This window comes from Mus pahari, chromosome 1, assembly GCF_900095145.1.
Source record: "Mus pahari chromosome 1, PAHARI_EIJ_v1.1, whole genome shotgun sequence".
Taxonomy (NCBI): Eukaryota; Metazoa; Chordata; class Mammalia; order Rodentia; family Muridae; genus Mus; species Mus pahari.
This window is the reverse complement of record NC_034590.1, coordinates 157,800,589-157,812,667: the sequence shown is the minus strand read 5'-3', so window position 1 is coordinate 157,812,667 and position 12,079 is coordinate 157,800,589. Positions and strand designations below refer to the sequence as shown.

The window sequence follows — 12,079 nt, the reverse complement described above, 5'->3', positions numbered from 1 at the left end:
CTTCTTCCTCCTCCTCTTTCTTTTGGTTTTGTTTTGTTTTGTTTTGGGTTTTTTTGAGATGGGAATCTTACCACTATAGCTCCAGACGGCCTTCAACTCATAATTCATAACTGGAGTTAACCTCTCCTGGCTTCCCATTGCAGCTGCCGGGGTTACAGGTACGTGCCAACAGGCTGCTGCTTCTACAGCTTAGAGCCAAATGGTCCTACAAGGCTCACTAGCACAGTTCCTACTACTCCAGGTTCCCCTCCGAGATAACACTGTCATCTGCTAGCTGGTCTTCTGTGTCTTCCAGTTTCAGTGTATGGCCAGAAAAATAAGGAGAGCTCTTCTGCTCTCTTCCTTGACTCTGTAACCTATACTGGCCCTAACACCAGACCTGTTCTCCTGCCTCACCCTCTCACCCTCCCAGTGCCAGAATCATAAGCATGTGTGACCACGCCTGGTGAGTCCTTGATAGAAATGTGTATTGTGTGTGCATATGGGCAGGCCAGAGGTCAGAGCTAGGAGTCTTTCTCAGTCACTCGTCACCTTGTTTTGGGGCTGGTCTCAGAAGTCAGAGCTTGCTGACTCAGCTACAGGGGTTGGCTGGAGCCCTTGATCAGAGCCTCCCTGGGGCTGAGATTACAGGCAGCTGAAGCCCTTTTTTTTTTTCTTTTAAGATTTATTCTGTTTACAATATGTGCATGTGAGTGTAAGCGCCTGAGGCCAGAGGAGGGCATGGAGCCTCTAGAGCTATAGGAGTCGTGACCCTTCTGACATGGCTGTTGAGAACTGAACACAGGCCCTCTGAAAGAGCAGTGTGTGTTCTTAGCCACTGGGCCAGCTCTCCAGCCACTTCCACTTTAACTTTATTTATTTGACAGGGTCTCACTGTATAGTCCTGGCTGTCCTGGAACTCGCTCTGTATGCAGGCTGGCCTTGTACTATTAGAGGCTGCCTCTGCTTCCTGGGGACTGTAATTAAAGGGGTGCTCCATCATACTTAGCCTAACTTTTTAAAAAGTGTTTTACACTTTTGAGTATGTACACATATATGGACATGTACATATGGGTCATGAAATACTGTGGAGGTCAGAGGACAACTCAACAGTCGGTCCCTTCCTTCCACCACGTGGTCCCAGAGACAGAACACAGTTCACTTTAACTTTTAAGACTGGGTCTTCTGAACCTGGAGCTCACAGATTTGGCTGCACTAGAAGGCGGTGTGTTCTAGGATCTACTTACTCCTGCCGCCCTGCTGCAGTTCCAGATGTGGACTCTGCCTGGCTTTTTATGTGTGTGATGAGGATCTGAGCCCAGGTCCTCAGATTCAGCCAGCAAGTACTGTACTGACTAATCCATCGCCCTATCCTGATATTAAACTCTACCGTCTGTCTATCTATCTATCTATCTATCTATCTATCTATCTATCTATCTATCTATCTATCTATCTATCTATCTATCTATCATATGTGTGTGCTTGCTGCGCGTGCCCATGTGCGGAGGTCAGAGGACAGTTTGCATAGGTCACTTCTCTCCTTCTACCATATCCTGGGATTAAACTTGTGAAACTTGTGTTGTCAGGGTTAGAAATAAGCAGCTTTACTAGCTGAGCCATTTCATAGATTCTCCTCTCTCTCTCTCTCTCTCTCTCTCTCTCACACACACACACACACACACACACTAAGTGGTAGGAAGACAAGGTCTCACTATATAATTCTAGTTGGCTTGGAGCTTGCTATGAAGACCAAGCTGGCTTCAAGTTCATAGGATCACCTTCCTCACAAGTTAAAGGGTTCTCTGTGGTGGTTTTGTTCCCTCTCTTCTTTCTTTCCTTTTTTTTTTTTTAAAAAAAAAAAAAAAAAAAAAAGAAAGGTTCTTGTTGTGTAGCTCTGGCTGTCTTGAAACTTGCTCAGTAGACTGGTCTCAAACTCAGAGATCTGCCTATCTGCCTGATTCTGCTTCCAGAGTTCTGGGATTAAAGATGTACAGCACCATGGTCCAGCAAATTTTTTGACATTTTATGTAATAAGGGCTTGCCTGAATGACTGGTTGTATGTATGTATGTATGTATGTATGTATGTATGTATGCATGCATGCATGTGTGTATACTATGTGTGTGCAATATCTGTGGAGGCCAGAAGAGGCATCGTATTCCCCTGGAGTTACAGTCTGCTGAGAGCCACCATGTAGGTGGGGTTTAGGAAGAGTAAGCAGGCAGCTGTCTCTCCAGCCCCAATGGCAACATACCCAGGATCTGAGATGGGCTTTGAGCTCTTTCACCCCCATCTCTCCTTCCCTGGCACCTTTGCGTGACCACAGTAACTGTTCACATGACCTACTACATCGCTCCTTCTAGCCTCTAGACCATGACGTGTACTTAAAGAACGACCCCAGTCAGAAGCTAGAAAACAGAGGAGTGGTGGGACAATTTTCTGTGGAGCAGAGAGAATGGGAGCGAGGAGGCCAGGCTCCTTTCTCTCAGGCCCTCATTTTCTTTTTTTTTTTGAGACAGGGTTTCTCTGTATAGCCCTGGCTGTCCTGGAACTCACTTTGTAGACCAGGCTGGCCTCGAACTCAGAAATCCACCTGCCTCTGCCTCCCGAGTGCTGGGATTAAACTTGCGCCACCACGCCCGGCTTAGGCCCTCATTTTCTTAAATGTGACACTGGAGATGGGACCTAGGGCTTATGTGTACTGCCTATGTACTGTTAGCTCTTAACTGCTGGGCCATCCTCCAACTAACTTTCTTTCTTTCCTTCCTCTCTTCTTTCTTTCTTTCTCTTCCTTCCTTTCTTTCCCTTCCTTCCTTCCTTCCTTCCTTCCTTCCTTCCTTTCTTTCTTTCTCTCTTTCTTTCTTCTTTCTTTCTTTTTCTCAAGAAGACAGGCTCTCTTTTTGTATCCCAGGATGTCTGTATGCATACTGGTCAGGTACTATTCCTCCAGCTTAGCTGTGTTACTGCTTATGTAGTTAGCTCTAACTGCTGGGACATACCTCCAACTAACTTACTTACTTACTTTCTTTCTCTCTCTTCTTTCTTTTTCTCTTTCTTTCTTTCTTTCTTTCTTTCTTTCTTTCTCTTACTTTTTCTTTCTTCTTTCCTTTCTTCTTTCTCTTTTTCTTTCTTTCTTTCTCTCTTTTTCTTTCTTTTCTTCTTTCTTTTCTTTCTTCTTTCCTTTCTTTTTTCTTTCTTCTTTCCTTTCTTTTTTCTTTCTTCTTTCCCTTTCTTTCTTTCTTTCTTCCTTCCTTTTTCTTTCTTTCTTTCTTTCTTCCTTCCTTTTTCTTTCTTTCTTTTTCTTTCTTTTTCTTTCTTCTTTCTCTTTCTTTTTTTCTTTCTTCTTTCTCTTTCTTTCTTTCTTTCTTTCTTTCTCTCTTTCTTTCTTTCTTTCTTTCTTCTTTCTTTCTTTCTTTCTTTCTTTCTTTCTTTCTTTCTTTCTTTTGTTTCTCAAGAAGACAGGCTCTATCTGGGTATTCCTGGCTGTCTGTAGAGCAGGCTGGCCTTGGCCTCTGCTCTCTTACTTACTGTGTGCCTTTCTTCTTGCCGTACATCTCACACTTGCTCCTGCCTCCTCATGGTAGAGCCTGTGCTGGCTGGGTTTGTTTTGTTTTTGTCAATTTGACACAAGCTAGAGTTACCTGTGAAGAGGCTGTAACCTCAGCTTAGAAAATGTCCCCAGCAGACCAGCCTGCAGGCAAGCCTGTGGGACAGTTTTTCTTGATTAATGATTGATGAGGATATGGGAGGGTCCAGCCCACTGCAGGCTATGTCTCTCCCACACTGAAGGTTGCAGGTTGTTTAAGGACGAAGCCTGAGAGAAAGCCAATGAGCAGCATCCCCCATGGCCTCTACTCAGTTCCTTCGACTGGGCTCCTGCTTTGAGCTCCTGCCTAGAATCCCCTGGGCCACGGACAGGGCATTGTAAGAGGAAACAAACTCTACTAAAGCCCTCGCTTTTGGTCAGCATCTTCTCACTTTCTGGGCTTTTTCTCACCTTTTCTGTTTTACTTTTTACAATTATTTTTACCTTTTTCTTTTTAAATTTTCTAACTTAAAATTTTTTTTAATGTACATTGGTGTTTTGACTCTATATGTCTGTATGAGGGCATCAGATCTCTTGGAACAGGACTCACAGTCAGCTGTGAACAGCTATGTGGGTGCTGGGACCTGAACCCAGGTCTTCTGGAAGAGCAGCCACTCAACCACTGAGGCACCTCTCTAGTCCAATTTTCTAAAGCTTTAATACTTTTGTTGTGCTGGGTGGTGGTGCACACTTTTAATCCCAGCACTTGGGAGGCAGAGGCAGGAGGATCTCTGTGAGTTCCAGGCCAGCCTGGTCTATAGCACAAATTCCAGGACACTAAGGCTACACAAAGAAACTCTGTCTCAAAAAGCCAATTAACCAACCAACCAACACCAAAAAACAAAACAAAACAACAAAAACAACATAAAAAAAAGTTTGTCACATTTGTTTGTCTGTTTAGACACTCAGGTGTTTTGCCTGCAGATATGTCTGTGAACCATGTGCGTGCCTGGTGCCAGCAGAGACCAGAAGGTAGTATCAGATCCCCTAGAACTGGAGTTCCAGAGGGTTGTGAGCCACTGTGTGAGGCTGGGAAACAAACCCAGGTTCTCTACTGAGATGTCTCTCCAGTCCTCTGCATGTACTTACATGTATGTGTATTATATATGCATATGCACACACATACCATAACATGTATGATGGTCAGAGGACAACTTGTAGGAGCCAATTCTCTCCTTCCACCGTGTGGATCTCAGGGGTCCAACTCAGGTGTCAGGCTCAGGAGCAAATGCCTCTGCCTACTGAACATTATCATCATCATCATCATCATCATCAGGTCTTTGTTTTTTTGAGAAAAGATTTGGCTGTCTTGGAACTTGCTCTGTAGACCAGGCTACCTGGAACTCAAAGATCTACCTGTCTCTGTCTCCTGAGTGCTGGAATCAAAGTAGTGTGTTACTTCTCCCCAGCTCTTTGCTTCTTTGAGACAGGGTTTCGCTACAGAGCCCTGTGACCTGTGTGTACACACTTACCATGTATACCAGACTAGCATTGAACTCAGAGATCTATCTGCTGCTGCCTCTTGAATGATGGGATTAAAAGCATGTGCCACTACATCCTGCGTATTTATTTTATCAAACAGGGAGTCTGTCTGCCTGTTTGTCTATCTATCCATCCCAGTCTAGAACTTTAGACTGCTCTGCCTCAATATGCACCTGCTGAGACTCCAACTATGTGTCACCATGTTCTGCTCTGTCTCCATTTGCAGGTGTACACAATGGAAAAGAGATGTGGCTCTTCTGGCAAAGGAACACGGTTCAAGCACTGACTAGTGCTTATTCCTAGTGCCTTGATTCTACAGGGGCTGATGCATGGGGTTTGACAATGTTTATGTAGCCCTGGTTGGCCTGAAACTCCCCATGTAGACCAGGCTTTCTCTAACTTGCAGCACTCTGCCTGCCTCTGCTCCCACGTTCTAGGATTCCAGACTTGAACTACCATGCCCTGGCTTGACTCTAAACTAATAGAATCTGGGCAAAGGCACTCTACTGTGTGAAGTGGGGGAAAACAGCAGTCCCCCGCCCCACAGGTGATATATAATACCTACTCAGCCTCAAGAACTCTCCAGCCTAGGGTTCTGCCTGTGTTCAGAGCACAGAGGGCAGGTATGTAGAATGGTTATACTTGATCTTTGCCAAAAGATCAAGGAGTGACTCTACCATGACAATTCAGAAGTGGACCTAATTCTCCTTTTTGTCGTTACCACCCGTCTGTATAGCACCATCTATATTTATCCTTCTCACTGTATAAGGTGACTTTCCACATAGCCTAGCACACCCTTCCCTTCCAGTGGAAAGATAAGCCTCCTGATTTTCAGTCCTGGGTGGTTTATGGTACACGCTCCTGTCACCCTGCCTTCACAGCAGACTGGCAGAACCTAATCTATATTTCTCTCCCCTCTGGAGAGGTCTTGCTTCTCCACACTCACCTAAGCAGCACCCTGCTTCTATCCATGGCAACAGGGGCGGGAAGAAGAACCAAGCAGCTGAAATACTGCTAGCCACAGTCCTCATCCTGTGAGAGTCATGACGTCTACACTGGCCACATGACTTGAGACCTTCTCCTTGGGGACACCTGGAAGCAGGACACTGGGCTTGGGGACAAATCAGAAGTGAAGTACAGTGGCCTGGCAGAGCCCCAGTGCCACCTCTGGCTTTGGCTCTTTGCCTGGGAGATTATTCCTATTGCTTTCTGATTGCTGATAGAAGCTCTGAACTTTCCAGAGAAAGAGCCTCTTGTAGGCCTCTCTTCAGGTCAGGACTGGGAAAGGGTGTGAGGGAGAGGGAAACACAGGGCCGTGTCTCACTGACAGTACTGCTGCTCTGCACCAACAGGCAGAGATGAAGGGCAATGCTGCTTCACACAGACATCTCACACACACACACACACACACACACACACACACAGGCAGAACAAAACTGTAACAGAGGTGCTGAGCTTCGGAAGAGCCTCTAGCCACTCCACCTAGCCTGGCTCTTCGGGCTTGGGGGTAAGGCCAGGACCCCTGTGGTCTCGGGTGAGCCCACTCTGCCCCAAGCTTTCCTTTCTCTGAGACACTGAGTCATTTCCTTTTTTCAGCTCTCACCTTTGAACCCTCCCTTTCCCTTCCCTGCAGAAATGACTCACTGCTGAAGTGTTGGGTGACACCGAAGATCAAGGATGGGTGATAAAAATATTCCCGATTGTGCAACTTGGTGGAGGGGATGCAGCATTTGCACCTAGACTCAAAGCACCAGCCAGGAGCCTTGCACAATGGCCACTGCTTGGTCTCTTTGCAGAGTGGAGCAAAGACCAGAGTCAAAACATATGTTGACCCATGTCAGATTTGTCCTTTCAGATGTGGCTCTGAGCAGGGCAGTACAGACCTTTAGCACGACAACCAGAGTCACAGTGAAGGAGCCAAAACAAAGCCCGTGTTCCAGGAACAGTGGCGGAGAGGCCCTGGCCTCTCCACTGCAGCCCTGAAGCAGGGTTCTCTCTGGGCTTGCTTTCCAGGGCAAGTCACTGTACTGTGCCAGTATCAGAACTGTGAGTGAAGCCACCATGACAGAGAGGCTCCGGGCTGTCTGCTGCCCTAACACATAACCCCGACCAACAGCAGGGTCATCCAAATCTGTCCTACATACAAAGTGGTGCCACAGCAACCAGCTGCCTTCCGGGGGGACTCACCTTCCTTCACCCAAATCCACTGGCAGGGTGGATGACACCAGATAGCTTCTTCTAATTACACTTCATGGACGCCATAGGCTGAACAAAAGTTTTCCCTAAAGAACAACTCCCCGGCCAGGATGAGATGGCAGTGAGGGGCAGCAAAGTCACCCCATCCAAAGGCCACACAGAGGGGAGCAGAGGCCTGCACAGAGGTCAGAGAGGAGCAGGCCTGTGTGGCTCTTCCCTGCAACCCCACTATCTGGAAGGCCGAGGAAGAAGCACGGCCCTGAGTTTGGGCTAGCCTGTGCTACTGGCTACCTGTAAGTTCCAGGCCAGTCTGGCCAGAGTAAGACCTCCGTCTTAAACAGAAATAAATAAATAAGAATAAATAAGTAAAAAAATAAATAGAAAGAAGGAAGGAAGGGAGGGAGGAGTGTGTGTGTGTGTGTGTTATATATGGAAATCTTACAGAGGTAATATCACAACAGGAGAATTCATTCTTTAGGAAATTGGGGGGGGGCATCCTTACAAACTTCTGGTGCTATTTTAGATAAATAAGAGGCCTGGCTAAGCAGTGATGCTAAGCTTGCTTGCTTTTGAAAGGCCCTCTGACTCCTCAAGAGCCTTCTCTCTCTGAGGCACATGTGCACACACATGATGCCTGCCGCTCTTTGGGAAGATGCAAGGCCCAGAGTTACTTATGGAACTCTCCTCTTCAGTGAGTCACTGGCTAAGTGAGGACAGGGACAGGACACTGGAGGAGCAGCTTACAGAAACAGACCTTCCCCTGCACACACCTGACCACACAGACTCGCCTGTCACCATCCCCATGGAGAGGCTAGAGAGCTAATATCAGCCTCTGGCTGACCAGGGACCTCAGACAGACAGGATGTCTCATGACTCCCACCCTGGATCCCAACAAGTGTTGGCAGGAACAGCTCTAGACCAGGCTGTCCTCATGTGGCACAAAGGGCTGCTTCCCAAACTCACCCGAGCAGGCAGTGGGAAGGGAGGCGCCAGCAAGCCCAAGGAGGCTTTTCTCAACTGATCATCTTGGGAAAAGGCAGATACAAATTTCATGGCTGGAATGCAAGGGTTGTGAAATGCTGAAGACGCCCCAAAGAGGGCCCAGGCCTCGCCTTCCGGGAAGGCAGTGGGAAGAAGGCTGGCAACAGTGGGAGCGAGCAGAACAGGTTACCCAGAGGGGCTGCCTTTCTGGGAAGCAGGAAATAGGGATCCAGAAAGAAAGAAATCCCCTGGTCCTGAGGTGGGAGATGAGCCAGAGATAGGGTTTGTTTCTGAAGAAGAAAATAAGGCCTGTGTCTAAAAGTAATTCTATAAATGAGCCAGTTATGACACAGCTCATTATTTCTAGAATCATCGGGGCTAATGAGAGGTCTTTCTTACAGTTAAATAAGCCTGGCAATCTGCTAACATGGACCTAGCTTGTCCTCGGTGCCATGTGAGAGCTTGTCCCTATTCATGCTACAACCAGTTAGTTACCTGAGTTCCTCTGGTGAGATCACTATTATCTCAGAGGCACAGCCCGCATGGCCCTCACCTCACGGTCCCTGAGCACAGGGCGAGGAGGACCACACCCGTTGAGCGTGCCCTAAGCTGCTTATCAGCTCCCTGGCCCTTACCTGTTTCATCTGTAAAAAGGAAAATATATAAGAGTATCTACTTCATACAGTGGCTTCGAGGATGAATTAAATTAATACTGGTATAAACTGTTGGCTGCTATGGATGTATGAAATTAGCAAGTAGCCAATTCCCCAAGTAGGCCAGGACCCAGCGGCTGATGCTCAGCCAGATCAGCTGTTCTCAACCGATCCATCTCCGAGACCTTCGGTCGGATCCAGACCCACAAAGACCCATGCATCGGACTCCCCAGCCCAAAGTCCTGACGACAGGGAAACTGGCCAGGCAGACCAAATAGGGCCCATGCTGTGACGGCAGCTTCCCAGGGGGAGAAGGGCAAACAGCGCTGCCAGCACATTTGGGACTGGCTTTCTCTGTCACCATCTTTACGGTGCGTCTGAAACGAGGTCAGGTCCCAGGGTGGGCAGCACAGATATTACAATGGTGCTTGCTAATCTCAACTGAGCTGACCCTTGTTGAGTCAGAGACAACAGAGAGCGAGGCTCTGGGAGCCTGAGAGCATGCTGGGGTGGTCCTAGCCAGGAGGACTAGGAGTTTCTTGTTAAGTTGGTAAACAGGACCAAGAACCTCAGAGGGAGACATTGTCACCCCTCTGGATGTCAGATTTCAGCTCCCTGGGGACCTTGTGCTGCAGGGAGAGCAGATGACTCCGGACCTATTCTCACTCATGTCTTTATACCAGCCAATGCAGAGCAAAGAGTGGGGACAAAGGGGACAGCCTTCTGCCAAGTGCCCAGCCCACCACTTCCTTACTGCCCAGTTGTGGTGTCTACAGGAACTGAGAATCCAGCCTGTGCCCCATGCAGTGTCTAGGGACACAATAGTCAGACACATAAACAAGACAGAGAATGAGATATCAGGCATGTCTCAGGTCAAAGAAGGGCAACAAGGGGCATCTCTGCAAGCTCTCTGTCAGAAGCCCTGGCCTTTGAGGGGTGGGAGGGCCATCTGGAAGGTAACCGGCTCCACATTCCATGCGAACTACTGGAGGCTACAAGCCCACAAGTACCACCGGCCTACCACCAGTGCCAAGGAAGTCAGTGTAAGAATTCATACTCGGGGCCTAGGGAGGAGCTCTGGGTCAGGGTCCAGGCTGTAGGTGGAAAGCTTCCAGATGCCCCATGACACCGCTTGGCTCTCTGCTACTGTCAGAGCAAAATCCAAGCAACTTAAGAAAGTCATTGGCTACAGCTGGAGTTGCTGGGTAGCACTGGAGGCCTCCCCATACTGTTAGAGAGCTCAGTTTTTCCTGCCTCTGGATGGCAGGTAAACCAGGCAAACCGCAGTGGCTGGAAGCGAGCCCGGAGTCACCCTGTCAGTACCCTAAGCAGCTCCCAGGGCACATCCTCAATGCTGACCAGCCAGGCCTCTGCTCCCCAGTCCCTGTAGCAACTTCCCACGCTAACTGCAGGCCTTGCCACACATTCTGGGTCCTCTCCACACATGCTGCCTATTCCACATGCTGTCTTTGCTATCATGTGCTGCATCACCGATCTTTCCAGGATCATGAATCAGCAACCGCAGCCTGATTCCAAACCCATGGTCATTTTCAACAAACTGTGTGTGCAGTCAGACTGCACACACCATGACTGGTTTATTGTTTCATTTATGTTCCCCAGAGGAAGGCCCTGTGCATCCCAGATGGCCGCAGGGCTTGAGGTTGCCACACAGACTTCTTAGAGGGTAGGTGGATCACCCTAGTCCTGTAGGATTAGTCCAGCTCCTTTTCCACCCAAGCCCGAGCAATTTCCACCCAGGCAGGCGAGGTCCCAGCTCTGAGTGGCCAGCACCCAGGCATCCCGTACTGTGCGAGAAGAAGGGAATTCCCAGCCCCAGCCTTGCCCACCACTTCCCTCCTGACAAAGGAAGAGGCGGGAGGAAACAGGTCTGACCTCCGGGGTTGGCTGGTTTCTCTAAGGACTACAGGACCTTTAGACAGGCAGCAGAGGCCTGCAAAGGACTTTCCTTCCCCTCTCTGGGCCCCAGGAAAGGCAGGCAGGAAGAAGGGCCTCGACAGCAGGCATGCAACTCAGGGCTGGCCAGACAAGGAGGTCCCTGGGGTTGGAGCTATCAGCCAGAGCCCAGGCTCCAGGAAGGAAGGGCAACTCTGACCCAGAGTGAGATAAGAAGGGGACTGGCTTAGCACAATGGGCTCCCACAAGGCTCAAAGGCCCTCAGTCAGATTTTGTCCCAACCTGGACTCTCTTCTGTTCACACAGCCCATGTAAATATTTACGGCTGTTTGTACTCAAGGTCTCAGAGGTCCTTTGCTACAGTCCACAGATCTGTGTGCCCTGCCTGGATCAGGGCTGCCTTTAAACCTAGAGACTCTGGGTCCATTCAACAAGAACCATGTACGCTCTTCCCCCTCACGTAATCCTCAGGGATTGCCCCTCAAGAAAAACACCATCCTTTGGTCCTAGCCCCAGAACACAGACACTTACGGAGCCCTGTCGTGGGTGAGGCCGTTCTGTCGCTGAGAATTGATTGGTGGAAGGACAGGTTTGCTGTTAATCTCCAGTCCTCGCCTCAGGGTCTCCCGGATCTGTTCTGTGTCTGCAATAAAATCACAAAGTTGCCGGGAGGCCCTCTGGGCTCCCAGCCTGAGAGAGAGCCTAGAAGAGCGACAACTCTGGTGAGAGGCAGGGCATGGTCACACATCAGCAGGCCCAGCACTCACTCCGCGGAGGCGGCTGAAATACGAGTTCGACAAGCTTGAGATCAGCTTGGGTGGGCTACACACAATAGCACATTGCCTCCAAAGAAAGGAAGAAAAGAGAAACGGAGATGGATGGGCCGGCAGCACTAGTGGAGAAGGCACGATTGCGGTGTGACTCCTTTTACAGTAATTAAAAAGCACACAGTGCTGGGCATGGTGGTACATGTGTGCAATCCTGCACGCGAGCGTGTGCGGCAGGAAATGAGAAGCCAGCTTACGATGACTGCAGCTGTGGACATGACTGCCAGCCTCTCTAAGGCATTCCTCTGTCAGAAGCAACTGGATGGGAGCCCCTGACTCAGGAAAGAAACGAAGGGCTCAGATGATTGCACTAGAAGCTGAAGTTGTTCTTTTAGAAATGTTCTTACACACGGCATGGAGTGCAGACGTGCACCTCCATGGCACAGTCTGTGCTTAGCTTCTATCCCAGCACGAGAGAGAGAGAGAGAGAGAGAGAGAGAGAGAGAGAGAGAGAGAGAGAGAG

At 48.9% G+C, this 12,079-nt stretch overlaps 1 protein-coding gene across 2 annotated transcripts in view; it reads right to left on the bottom strand.

Annotated features, from left to right (window-relative positions):
• Sufu (SUFU negative regulator of hedgehog signaling) overlaps nucleotides 1-12,079 on the bottom strand; it is a 93,060-nt gene that overhangs the window by 23,668 nt on the left and 57,313 nt on the right. For both annotated transcript variants that reach the window (XM_021192832.2, XM_021192825.2), the window contains exon 8: nucleotides 11,321-11,432. In XM_021192832.2, the coding sequence (XP_021048491.1) occupies nucleotides 11,321-11,432 (112 nt within the window). The remainder of the gene's footprint in view (nucleotides 1-11,320; nucleotides 11,433-12,079) is intronic.